The sequence below is a fragment of the Crocodylus siamensis genome, chromosome 2 (genome assembly GCF_052110815.1).
Source record: "Crocodylus siamensis isolate JL-2025a chromosome 2, ASM5211081v1, whole genome shotgun sequence".
NCBI classification, from domain to species: domain Eukaryota; kingdom Metazoa; phylum Chordata; order Crocodylia; family Crocodylidae; genus Crocodylus; species Crocodylus siamensis.
In genome coordinates, this window is record NC_143396.1 from 191,088,285 (window position 1) to 191,100,345 (window position 12,061).

General features: G+C 39.8%; 1 protein-coding gene across 6 annotated transcripts in view; it reads right to left on the bottom strand.

Annotated features, from left to right (window-relative positions):
* The window catches only part of SBF2 (SET binding factor 2), a 491,808-nt gene that overhangs the window by 181,662 nt on the left and 298,085 nt on the right, over positions 1-12,061 (bottom strand). For all 6 annotated transcript variants that reach the window (XM_090032682.1, XM_090032680.1, XM_090032679.1 and 3 more), the window contains 3 exons: positions 10,778-10,982; positions 8,459-8,568; positions 6,530-6,679 (listed from right to left, as the gene is read on the bottom strand). In XM_090032682.1, the coding sequence (XP_089888808.1) occupies positions 6,530-6,679; positions 8,459-8,568; positions 10,778-10,982 (465 nt within the window). The remainder of the gene's footprint in view (positions 1-6,529; positions 6,680-8,458; positions 8,569-10,777; positions 10,983-12,061) is intronic.

Consider the following 12,061-nt stretch of genomic DNA (forward strand, 5'->3'; position numbering starts at 1 on the left):
CCTCCCTCACTGTGGGGTCCTCAATCTGCCCCACACCCCTTCCCCTACACAGACTTACCAGCTGTATGCTGCTCTTCAAGCTGAGGGGCTGCATATCGCCAGTTGGATCAGTATCGACTGATATGGCTAGCTAATAATCAGTATCGGCCAAAAAAATCTTTATCAGTGTGCCCCTAGTAGGGGTGCATGGTGTGATCCTGTGGCTAAGAGATCACAGCAAATGCAGTCTCCCCCGCAGCTGGAAGCCCTGTCAGCTAGAACTTCTTAGGCACATGGGCTCTCTGAGCTGGGAGCTCCAATCAGCTGATGGGGCTCCTAGCCGCAAGGGCATAGGTTACACATACAAATTAAGCCTTGATAGAACCCAGCTATAAAGTTATTATACATTTTCCAGCAATAACTTTATAGCTGGTTAGATCTCTTTAGTGCGCCATAGTTAATTGGCAGCGCGGGTGGGCTGAGTGGGGACTGCCCGCAGGCAGCTGCAATGGTGTTGGCAGTGGGGGTGGGTGTGTGTGTGTGTGTGGGGAGGGGGGGGCGAGTGGCAACCGCCTGCAGATGCTGGTGGCAGCATCAGCACCAGCCAATCTTAGGGGCAGCACATGCCCTCCCTGTGCCAGGCCTGATCCTAGAAGCAGCTACTCTGTAGCTTTTAATTATGCTTCTGAAGAATAGTAGAGACTTCAGAATGCGTTCTTGCTACACAGGCCACTTGCCCATTTCATTAGCATAGTTTGTTAATCCATAGGCTACATTTCTACCCTTTTCTCACCCAAACACTAGAGGTCTGTATTCTTCCCTGCAACTTTTTTACATGGTATAGATTTACTCCCGAAAACATGCTTGCATTGAGCTGCTTTGCCTAAGAATCCCTGCATTTTAAAAGCAGTGATAGAATGGCAAGGAACATCAATTGTTTATAGTCAGCATTATAGAAAAAAAATCTTTCAACAGAGTAATTATACAAAAACTTATGTTTAACATAAATATGCACAATCCTACACAGACAACTATCAAACAGACATCACCTCATAAATCAGTTTAAACAACTCCCATCTCTTCAAATTTGGAAATAGATAGTGTTTCAAACAGCTATTTCCATGTAATTATTTCCATGTTCCAAGTGAATGGAAGTATTTAGGCAGGTTTATGAGCTGATCTTACTTTTGAGTGACAGACAAATGCACAGGAGATGGGATATGTGTTTTGTAAACCATTTTTTATTGAATTGGCATAAAAACAGCTGGATAATGGAAATAAACAAACTCGAAGTGGTAATCATATGCTGTCTTATGTATTTTGGCAAACCCCCTATGTTTAGGACAGAGCATCTCTGGGATACGGACAGCAATAATTATTATTTAAGGTTTTTGAATAACTATTATCTAGATTTTTGCTCATTTTGACTTTAATATTTCTCATCTAAAACAAAATTACAGATGTTTGGACTCTCTGCCATGGAACTCTCAGTGCTTTAGTAAAAATGTTCAGAATGTTAATTTAGACCCTGAAAAGTACATTGTTGCTCAAAAAACCCATAAAAATTGATAAACCCGATGATGGTCATAAATAACAGATTAAAAGCTAGGTTATCACCTCTGAGCCTAGGCATAACTGGAAAAGGCCTTTGTAGAACATTCAATATTAGCAAGTGTTTGAGATGTGAAGAATACTACTTCTGGAGTTTTAACTATGACAAATGCAGTACATCAGGGCTGTCCAATTTAGTGGCTGAGGGCTGTACATCCTGCAGGTAGCATCAGTGGGGCAAGGAGCTTCCTGAAGCACTGAGCGTGTGGGTGCTCCTTACTCCCAGTTGCAACAGGCATGTGGGCAATTTTTACTGCCACTGTACTGGGCACATGGACACTCCCCCTACTCCTTGTTGTACCAGGGACAAGGGCAGTCCCTGCTCCTTGCTGTACTAGGCAAGCAGGCACTCTCTACTCCCTGCTGCATTGGGCACATGAGTGCTCCCTAACCCCAACTACACTGGGCATGCAGGCAGTCCCTACTCCTCCTGCATCAGGTGCATAGGCAGTCCTTACCCACCCTTCATTGCACTGGGCACATGGGTATTTTCTACCTCCCACTGCACCAAGCATACAGGCGCAGGTACCCTAGCCTCACCTTCATTTCCCCAGGCGTGGGCTCTTCCACTCTACCAGTGCCACATGCAATGGGGTTCCCCAATACATGGACTGCATCATACCTCTGTGTCTTACCCCTTGCAGTGAGGCAGGAAGCAAAATCCAGAGGAAGGTGGGGAGCCCAGAGCCTCCAGTTTCTGCTGCTACAGTTGGAGGAACTTGGGGGCCACAATCTAACCCCTTGAGGACTACATATAGCCTGTGGGCTACTAGTTGGACACTGTGATGATTCATATTCAAATTATCAGAACACACTTTATATTTACTTACATTTACAACAAAGTCAACAAAAAATACACTACTAAGTTTGACAAATGATATACAACACTGGAAAAAGATATTATACATCCTAAACTATAGGGATGAACCTGAGTATTCTTTTAATCCTTCTGAAAACATACGTGCTAAAATTTTCTTTATGAATCCTTTCACAGTATATTCATCTTATCTACCAAATATAAAATGACCCTGAATATAAGAACCCCCCCCAAGAATTAAATTATATATATGGAAAATGTATAAATTTGTTATAAGTTTCCAGATGTAGAATCTAATTATTGGAGATTTGCTTTGCGAAAGCAGTAAAAACAGATATGGGGGGTGGGGAGGGATCAGGTGGCTCCCTTCCCCTCGCCCCCCCCGCCACTTGTTCCACCCTGTAGGCCGTTTCCACCCCCTTTACTGTCAGACCCTACTCTCCCTGAGAGCACATGGAAGTGAGGGGCATATCTGAAAACACTGATTTTGATAAACAGGCCCATTGTAATTTGCAGAGACAGTGCAAATACGGGTCTCGATGTGCACATAGGCACATTACTATGGGTACCTATAGACTTAGTTCATCCAAAACTAATGCATTTTACCCTTTTTTGAAAGTACTGCAAGTTTTTGCATGGGTATTCCATAAATACACTTTAAAACAACACTTTTGTACCTTTTTATATACAGTACTAACAATGCATGATATGAATCTAAAGCCAAGTTCATGATTTCCCATATAGTTCATTGGGCTGTGCCACAGCACAGTCAACAGTATTTCAAGCCATGGTTACCCCACAGCTCAGCACTGCTCAACATGGGAGTGTACTCCAGATACCCTCCACAAAGGATCCATGTATTAATTAGCCCCTACTCATGTCTGGAACTAGTTGTTCTTGTCACAGGTCCAGGGATTCTTTAAAAAAATTATTTGTAGATGAGGTGCAGGACAACCTAGTTTGGCTTTACCTCATTGAGGGTGGAGTCACACTAATCATATGTACCAGGTTGAGAGAGAGTCCAACAGAGGGGTTCTGGATGAAATGTTTGGGACCCCATTTGGTGACATTTCCCAGACATAAGGATGGTGAAAAATAATTGGAAATGGAAAAGAAAGGCACAGCTTAGCTGTGGGAATGAGGAAGTAAAAATGTATGCAATGTAGTAGCTCACCATGATTTGAAAAAGAGTCAGTCCTGAGGGGGACTGAACACAATGGGCACCACAATATATCTTATTTAGATTGTGCTAGGTTCTTATCATCATGCACCATGACCACGATGGTGGCAGGGGAAGTACTCTACTAAGGTAACACAATTAAAATGGCACTGTGTAGTGGAGAGTTGCACCCTTGCCTGCTTGTGGACAGGACTCCCTGTGATAGCCTCATAGTTAGCTTCCCACTGGCCAGATTTCAATGGGAGGATCGCAGATACATGCTATCTTTACAGAAATGGGAGACTCTTCCCTAGAGCTTGCTCCTGCAGCCATATGGTTGAGAGCAAGCAAAACTCAGGGGCATCTGAACCCCAAGCTTCAAGGCTTGGGCCTGCATGTAGGATGCCCGCCAAAGGATCTGGAAGTCCTAGGCAGAGGTGGAGGATGTTTGCCAGTAGTAAGGTCAACTACGGTTTTTCAATTACTCACAGACTTGGAACTGATATAGCTGATTTGACTTGGAACATGAAACTTTTTCTCAAAAAAAAAATGTTTGCCCAATATGGGCCATGTGCTTTATAGTCACGCTCAGTATCAGTTGCACTTAGTCAACTTCCTAGTCAGTTTCCATTACTGAGCACATGTTGCTTCCGGCAGCAGTTTAATGATAGACAATATATTTAATGAGGTTTCCTTGTATGTGAATGTAAGTTGAAGAGCTCCTTCCTGCCCCATGCTGACTGGGGACAAAAACACGTGTCTTAAATTTGAGCAAATATGGTATTTATAAGAATCAAATCCCAATGTAAGATCTTATATACTAAGAACATCCTTAAAAGAAGTAGCTATCAGAATTCAAACTGACAAACATGTTTGCTCCCCTGTATTAAAGAACCTAAAAAGCTGGTATTTGGAGGGCTTTTCCTTCTCTTTTTAAAATACATATTACACTGTAACTTAAATCTTTTATAGTTTCAAAAGGCATAAAATGTTAGAGATACAATTACTCACAACAAATATCACATTCTAAATGTAAAACAATTATTGCATTTAGATTATAGGCTGAAACACTGAAGGTTCAACTGTTCACATAAAGGTAAAAAATCATGAGCTATCTATTTTATTTATTTTTACTAGAACTGGCTATTGAGACTTTGGCTACTCATTATACGATGCATTTTAAATATTTATTGTTCAGTTCATTGCCTAAGCAAACTAAAAATAGACTTGGAAAGCACCTTTAACACATGAGGATATCACAAATAACAAACAGAAGCTCCAGCATAAATCTGGGTAACAAAGACTATACTTTTCTTCTCCACTGACCATTTTTGCACTGATACTGTAATTAGCATTTACTGTCAAAAGCTCTGCAGATTTACTTTTCTTTTGTTGCAAATGAGGCCTGTTGAGTGAGAGGGTAAATTTAATGTTTTGTAGCGGTTGGCGAAAGCTTTATCAAAAACTAACTGTACAAGTGTAAAGAAAAAACTCCATGTTTCATTAACTAGACCATACCTGTATCAGCAGCTTGGAAATGGATTGGGGAAGCTATTACTGCATAATGGAAGACAGGAACTCATGTATATTAAACCAAATCACTTTTGTGGAAAAAAGCTAATATTTTTACAATGGAGCCAACAATTTCTCTTTAGCAAATAATTCTTGCTATGAAACACTTTGACTGTCTTTGACATGCAAGATGGCAAATTCACTTCTCTACTGAAGTTCAGCTGTTAAAGGTGATACTCTAAATCAGGATTTCTCAACTGGTGAATATTCAAAAGGGAATATTCCTCAGAAAAAACAGAGAAAGCATGGGTTTCACCTTGCAGGCTGCCAGCATTCCAGTCTACAAGTCACTGCTTGGGGTGATTGGAGGCAACAGGCATGTGTGCATCTGCATGTGCAGACGCATGGTGCCAGCACAGAGTGAGCCTGGGTCATGGGAGCAGCCCCAGCAACTGGACGCAGAAAACTGAATGGGAAGTGAGGGATGGAATGCACACATACATCTACCTGCTGGCACTGGGGACAGTGGCCAGGCAGCAGGGCACGGGGAGCAGGGTGTGGGGGAGAAGATGACTGGCCCTTCAGCAGGGGAAGGAGGGGGGGCAGTTTTTCACAATGAGGAGCTGTGTGCCTGGCCCGGAGGCAAGAGTCAGTGCCGCTACATGTGGGGCCCACGCTCACTGCTCATGCTCTGGCCTGAGCAGGACAGAGGCAGCTGGGGCCCCCTCTGGCAGGGCTGGCGGGTCAGAGGACTGTGAATCGGGAGTGAGGGGCATCACTAGGGCCCAAGGGGGCAGTGGACTGTGGGTCAAGCACCAGCAGGGCCAGGGGGTGTGGGTCAGGACAATCCATTGTTCTTGGCAAACGGGTCCCGGTACAAAAAAGGTTGAGAACCACTGCTCTAAATGATATTGTATCAATGAACTGGCAAAATTCACTGGCTAGTGGAAGGACTTGTGCTTTTATCCAACTGGATAGCACTGCTTAGAATCGGTGAATATCACTGTGCAGGGGCATAAAAGAACACACAAGCTAGCTCATATAATATAGAAAGCAGATTAGCTAAACAGACCTACAGACTTAGCTCCAGATCAACTAAGACTGTTTTGAATAACAATTTCTATGGAGGTTGGGACCATGGTTATTTTTTTAATTAAATTTTTAAAAGAAAAAACCCACTTTTTCCAATACAAATGGAAAGGAGGCTTTGACATCATGTAGACTACTTTCCAAATACAGATACAGTTGGCCAGAGCAATGTGGATCTTGGCTCATTATCATCTCAGCTGCAAAACAGCTAAAAACTCCACTGACAGGTAATATGCTACATTTTCTACAGTATATTGTTCCCCAGTGACATTATGATGTTTTTTCTACATCATCATTAACATTGTTTTATTTAAAATAACAAAGGAGATCTGTAAAAGGACATAAAAATAAATGTAATGTACCTGTAAAGCACAGTTCATCATCCTCACAATGTAGTCAAACTGCTGATGGTCCAATATTGCTCGATTTTGCTTAACATGAAGGCTTAACTCCCGTGTCAGGCACTGTCGAGCTGCCTTTCCTTTTAGGGCCCTCAGTGTAGCAGGCAAAGTCTACAGACAAGAAAATCTAACCTCAGTGAAATGAAGGGCCAATAAATATTGACTGTCATTAATTCTCTGTCGAGACATTGCAAACAACGATTTAATAAATAAAAACTCCAAAATGAATTCAAAACTTCATCATCAGACTCTCATTTTAACATACCACAAGCTAACCCAGTTACTAAGCTTTAAGCTCTCCCTGGTTTTTTTTTGTATGCATCATTAATAAACAGCATAAAAGTCCTACTAAATCTCTAAGCAGAAGAAATGTTGAGGCCAGTAATAAAACAAATATAAAATTGGAGTCAGATTCTTGTGCAAATGAGGGTGAACATCCTGTTTCTCTGGAACAGAAGGAACACAAGAAGGGCCAGGTCTTAAACTAGCATAAGTAATGCCTTTTAAAACCTACTGAACATGTGTCCTGATATGGTGAGTTTTCAGCATGATTTTCGGATGGACACATTTCTCACAAGTAGTAGAACTACAAATGTATTAGGTACTTTGTGCTACAGGATCATTATAGCATGCCATCTTGCATTCTCCAAAACATACATAGTTTATAGGAGGAATCTATTTGAAAAATATTTGAGAGAATTCTTTTACTGGTACTTTTTCCATTTCCTCTTCACTTACAAATCCAAGAGTACCAGCTAAATAATTCTGCTGTACAGGCTTGAAATGATCCACAAAGTATTTACATAGCTCCTAAATTTTTAGAAATCTCAACAGATTTCCCAACAATCTTTCCAGACAGCACAATATATTAGCCTACAAATGGCAGATGCTAGGACTGAATTCACAATGGATCTTGAGGAAACAGACTAAAACTGCTTCTAGTCCACAACTTAATACTGTCTAGCATGAACAGTTTTGTAAAATTTGGAAAGCAAATTCCACCGAATCTAATGAATGTGAACGCAGTTAAAATTTATAGCGTTACTCCTTCCTCCAGCTCTTAAGTACAGCTGTTTGATGATGCTTAGAGTTTTGGATTATTAGGAAAAAACTCAGAAAAGAAAGATTTGTAGGAAGAATGTAGGATGCAGATGAGGAAGTCTAAGTTGCATGAAATGTATTTCACACATACACACAAGAGACAGACACACACAGATGCATGCAGAACTGAAAAAACAGAAACAAACCTCTAGCTTTGTTTTTTGGATTAAAGTTACAATTCACTTGGCTTTCTTTCCTAAACTTTACGTAAAAAAAATGACATGGTGTGGAATTAATAGCTGTAAAATTCCATGGATAAAATCCATACAATTAGCCATATCTAGAGGCAGAAATAATAACAATGCCAAGTATAACAATTCTGGAAGGTCACACATTTTATTAACAGTGAACAAGCCAACTATTTAAATACAATCCTAAACACTATACACTGTATTAACAGTATAATTTTTGTAATATATAGGAATTAGCTTCACTGAAAAGTTCAAAAGAGGACCTGTGGCAAATAACGATGTCACTAGGTCTGTGTTTTGTTTACATTCTTTGTAACTGGAACTTTTCTGTTTCATGAACTTTTAAAAACCCATATGGAAAATAATATTAGGTGAATAGAGTCAATATGATTAGGCAAAAATGAACATGAATTCACTAAATATTATAAACAGACCCTTAGAAGGCGCATCTACACACAAGCATACAGACTGGATTTAAACAATTTTGTGGGTTTACTACTTACATGTGTTATTATTCATTTCAATGAATGAAACAGTAAATGAACATTAGAAAAACAAGTTTCAGAAACTTAACAGGAAAGTTAACTTTTTTAATTACCTTTTCAGTCTCCAAAAATTTATTTTCAAATATGAATGAGATGCAGTTTCTAACAACTTCAAGCCTTTGTGCACTGTTGAAAACTGTACTTCCCTTTTCCATTATAGAAACTACGGAGGAAGGAAAAGTATACTGTGGATCAGTTTTATGGCAAGTAGAGAGTAGTCACAAAATTCTTAACATTTCTTCAAGTCAGTTGACCTTAGACACATGTGAGAAACATATTAGAAACTGAAGTAGCCTTTAAAAATATTTGCTTATTCTTGTTTTTCTTAATTCACCTCGACTGTATTGACTTGTGATGGTGCTCTGAATTTTAACTGGGTCTCTATTTCTGGTTTTGGTTGTTTTATAGACAGCCAGATTCTGACTCAAGAAACTAAATATAATTGTGTTAACATACAAACAGATTGTTTTTTCAAGATCACAATCTTAACCACTATGGCATGAAAAAGTGAAGTCTATTTCCATCTTCTTACAGCAACTTACTGAATTAGTATATAATCTTTTCTTCAACTTTGTTTTACTATGTTAATCATATGTTTAACTCACATTTCATTTGTGTTTTTCTTTTCTAAGAATCTAGTCTCCTTACAAAAACATATTTGCTATGCTGAATTTGCTAGCTTTTCTAAGTTTTAAAACCAAGAAAATACAATTGTTAAAACTTATTTTCTCATCTGCTGTAAGTAAAGCAATTGTAGGGTTCCACATTTACCTAGCCTTTAAATAAGCCTTTAAAACATGTAAACCATTTCAAACTAAACGCAGAGTTTGGTATCAATGTTTCCATCATAGCATTCATTAAAGAAAGCATGTCTTCTATGCAGCCTGATACATCTTTCTATTAATATCCATAATTTTCATGAGAGTATCTTCCACTCAAAAGCATGCAAACAAACACAAACATATTTGGGGCATTCATATTTTCCTGCAGACAGTGCAGAATTCATTTAGATTGTATCTGTTCCTTAGAAGAGACCTCTCTTTTGATTATTCAATAAAAGGTTTCCTGATAAAAGAAACTTAAGTTAACCTTATTAATTCACAACTTGCCATTCTCTAAAAGAGTTTCTCAAAAGAATCAAGAATCTAAAGCCCCCTGCGCAGATCTGACCCCCTGCGCCAAGTCATTCAGCCTGCTGGGCTCCCCAGGGATTTGCAGGAAGCCTGTGAGTCATGGCCCTGCATGCTACATAGAGTGTGCAGGGTGGCAGAGGGCCTGATTCTGGCAAGCAGTGCCTAGGCAGAGCTCCCAGAACATGATCCTGGCCAGGTGGGGGTAGTACAGACCCTGCAAAGCCTGATCCCAGATGGACGGGAAGGGGTATGGACCCCCAAGCCACCTCCACCCAGCCAAGTTTGGGACCCAGGGCCCCAATGTCACCTCCACCCATCCTCTATCCATTAGGACTGGGTTATGAACTTTCCCAATGCAGTCAGGATTGGGGCTGGGCGGAGTCCCAGGGTCCAATCTGCAACATGGTAACCAATAGCATGCAAAATGTTAACAGTGAGGGTATCTGAAACAAACTGTTAAGGGAAATGGTGGATTCTGTATCTCTTGATTGAAGATATCATATCAAAAAGTTATTGGACTTGCATAGGGAGAACCTATGCAACATGGGGCAACATGGTAACCAATCCAGTCCATGGACTAGCCCTGCACATTTATTTGGCCTGTGGGGTCAAAAGTCTGTGCACTGCTGATCTAAAAGAATCCATAGTTTGCAATGAAAATTTCCAACACAGACCTCCTACCTAGAATCTCGTTTCATTTCAATTTTAGAGATTCTTTAAGACAGCCTTTGTTTTGAACTCACAAGAAACTTTAGTATTTAAGATCTATCATTCTCATTCTCTTTCCTCTCTCTTTCTACACAGAAGAGAATGCCACGCCATAGACACAGGAACAAAACAGGCTTTTTCCGCCCACATAAAATGAACTAGTTCCTGCATGTGCTGACATAACAAATAAAAGAAAAAAGAATTAATGTAATAAGCTGTACAAGGAGAAGGCTACAATTTAATGAAGTCAAGGCAAGTTTCTCATTTATTTAGAAAACTTTTACTTTCATTTATTCCAAGATTTTTAAGGTACTGAACTTCCAGAACTTTTTAAATCAACTCATTACCTAATTAGTAAATTGAGAACCAGATTCCTTGATACATTAATTATACTCTCAAGTAATTAAAATAGGAATTCTTTCCATACTTTCTGCCCACCCAGTTAAATTTCTATGATACATTTTACTTTAAGTAGAGACTTCCATTCTACCATGGATTCAAAGATAAAAACTAGTTATCAAGGGAACATACCAACAGGTGGACCAGCAGGAACCACACATTTCTTTTCTAGACGAGTAGCAGGTGGTGCACTTTGGTTCTTAGCAATGCCTTCTTGGATAAGCTCCTGAACCCGGCTCTCATTAATCTTGGGAAAAGGAAGGATGTGAACTCGCAAATGGGATCCCTCAGTGGGCCGTGGGACTTTCTGGAAAGCTGTATGAGGATTTGGATTCTCCTGCAACCAAAAATATAACATCTTACATTAAAGTATCAATATTTCATATATTAGCAACATGATATCTTGGAACATAGACAAAAAGTAATAATATGCAGTGGCTCAGGTGGAAAATATGCCCACTATTGAAAACAGCACCATACATAACCTTTTAGGATTAAATGCAATTTTTGCACAAAGACAAAACTTTTCTTCACTACAAGTATAGAATGTTTAGTTTGTAGAAAATGAAGTCCAACTTCAGTCATATCTGGGTTATACTTATGCTTAATGACCTGAGAATCTGCATCTTTTAAGTGAAGTTCTGTTCGAAATCACTCCCCAAAACCCTTCATTGTAACTTTTCCAACTTTGTTTTTATGACATTAAGAAATGTTATTAACAGTTTAAGACTTGAATAAGCTTGCAGGATACTGAAGTGAAATATCGAAAAATGTTCTTTTAGATTTGGAGCTTCAAAAAACCCTAATTTTGTTGTTAGGCCAGCAGTGTAATTGTGGGGGAGAAGGGGCAGTATAGGAGGCACAGCAGCAGCTACTCCTCCAACTGTATGAGCAGGGTATGGAGAGACAGAAGCAGCAGCCAGGGTCTTTGAGTCTCTGGGGCAGGTAATACTGCCTTGCCTCCTTCTGTCCCATCCCTTCCCACTGCTCTCCAGTGCTTGTCACCCCACTGCCTCCAAGAAGCAAGGTAGTTTTCCCCAGGGTGAAAAACTGAGATATTGCCACATACTGCAACTCAGTAAGGAAACGACTACTTAACTTTGGCCAGTTTATTTTTATTTAATTGCTAGTTCGTAGTTATTCTAAACACTAAATGATATTTTTACTTCTGGGAAGATTGAAGAGCGGCATGACATATAACTATTTCACTTCACTGAGTATCTGACATACATAGATGATTCCAGGCACATACCACAGAGATAACCATTCTCTCAGACTGTTCCCAAAGTCATCTATTTGCTCATACTGGATTCTCCCAGTTTCATTCATGCCCAAGGCTTACATGGGTTACTCCTCCTTTTGGCTTTCTGGAGAATGACCAATGTACAATATTAACAGAAAATATTTTCATTTGTA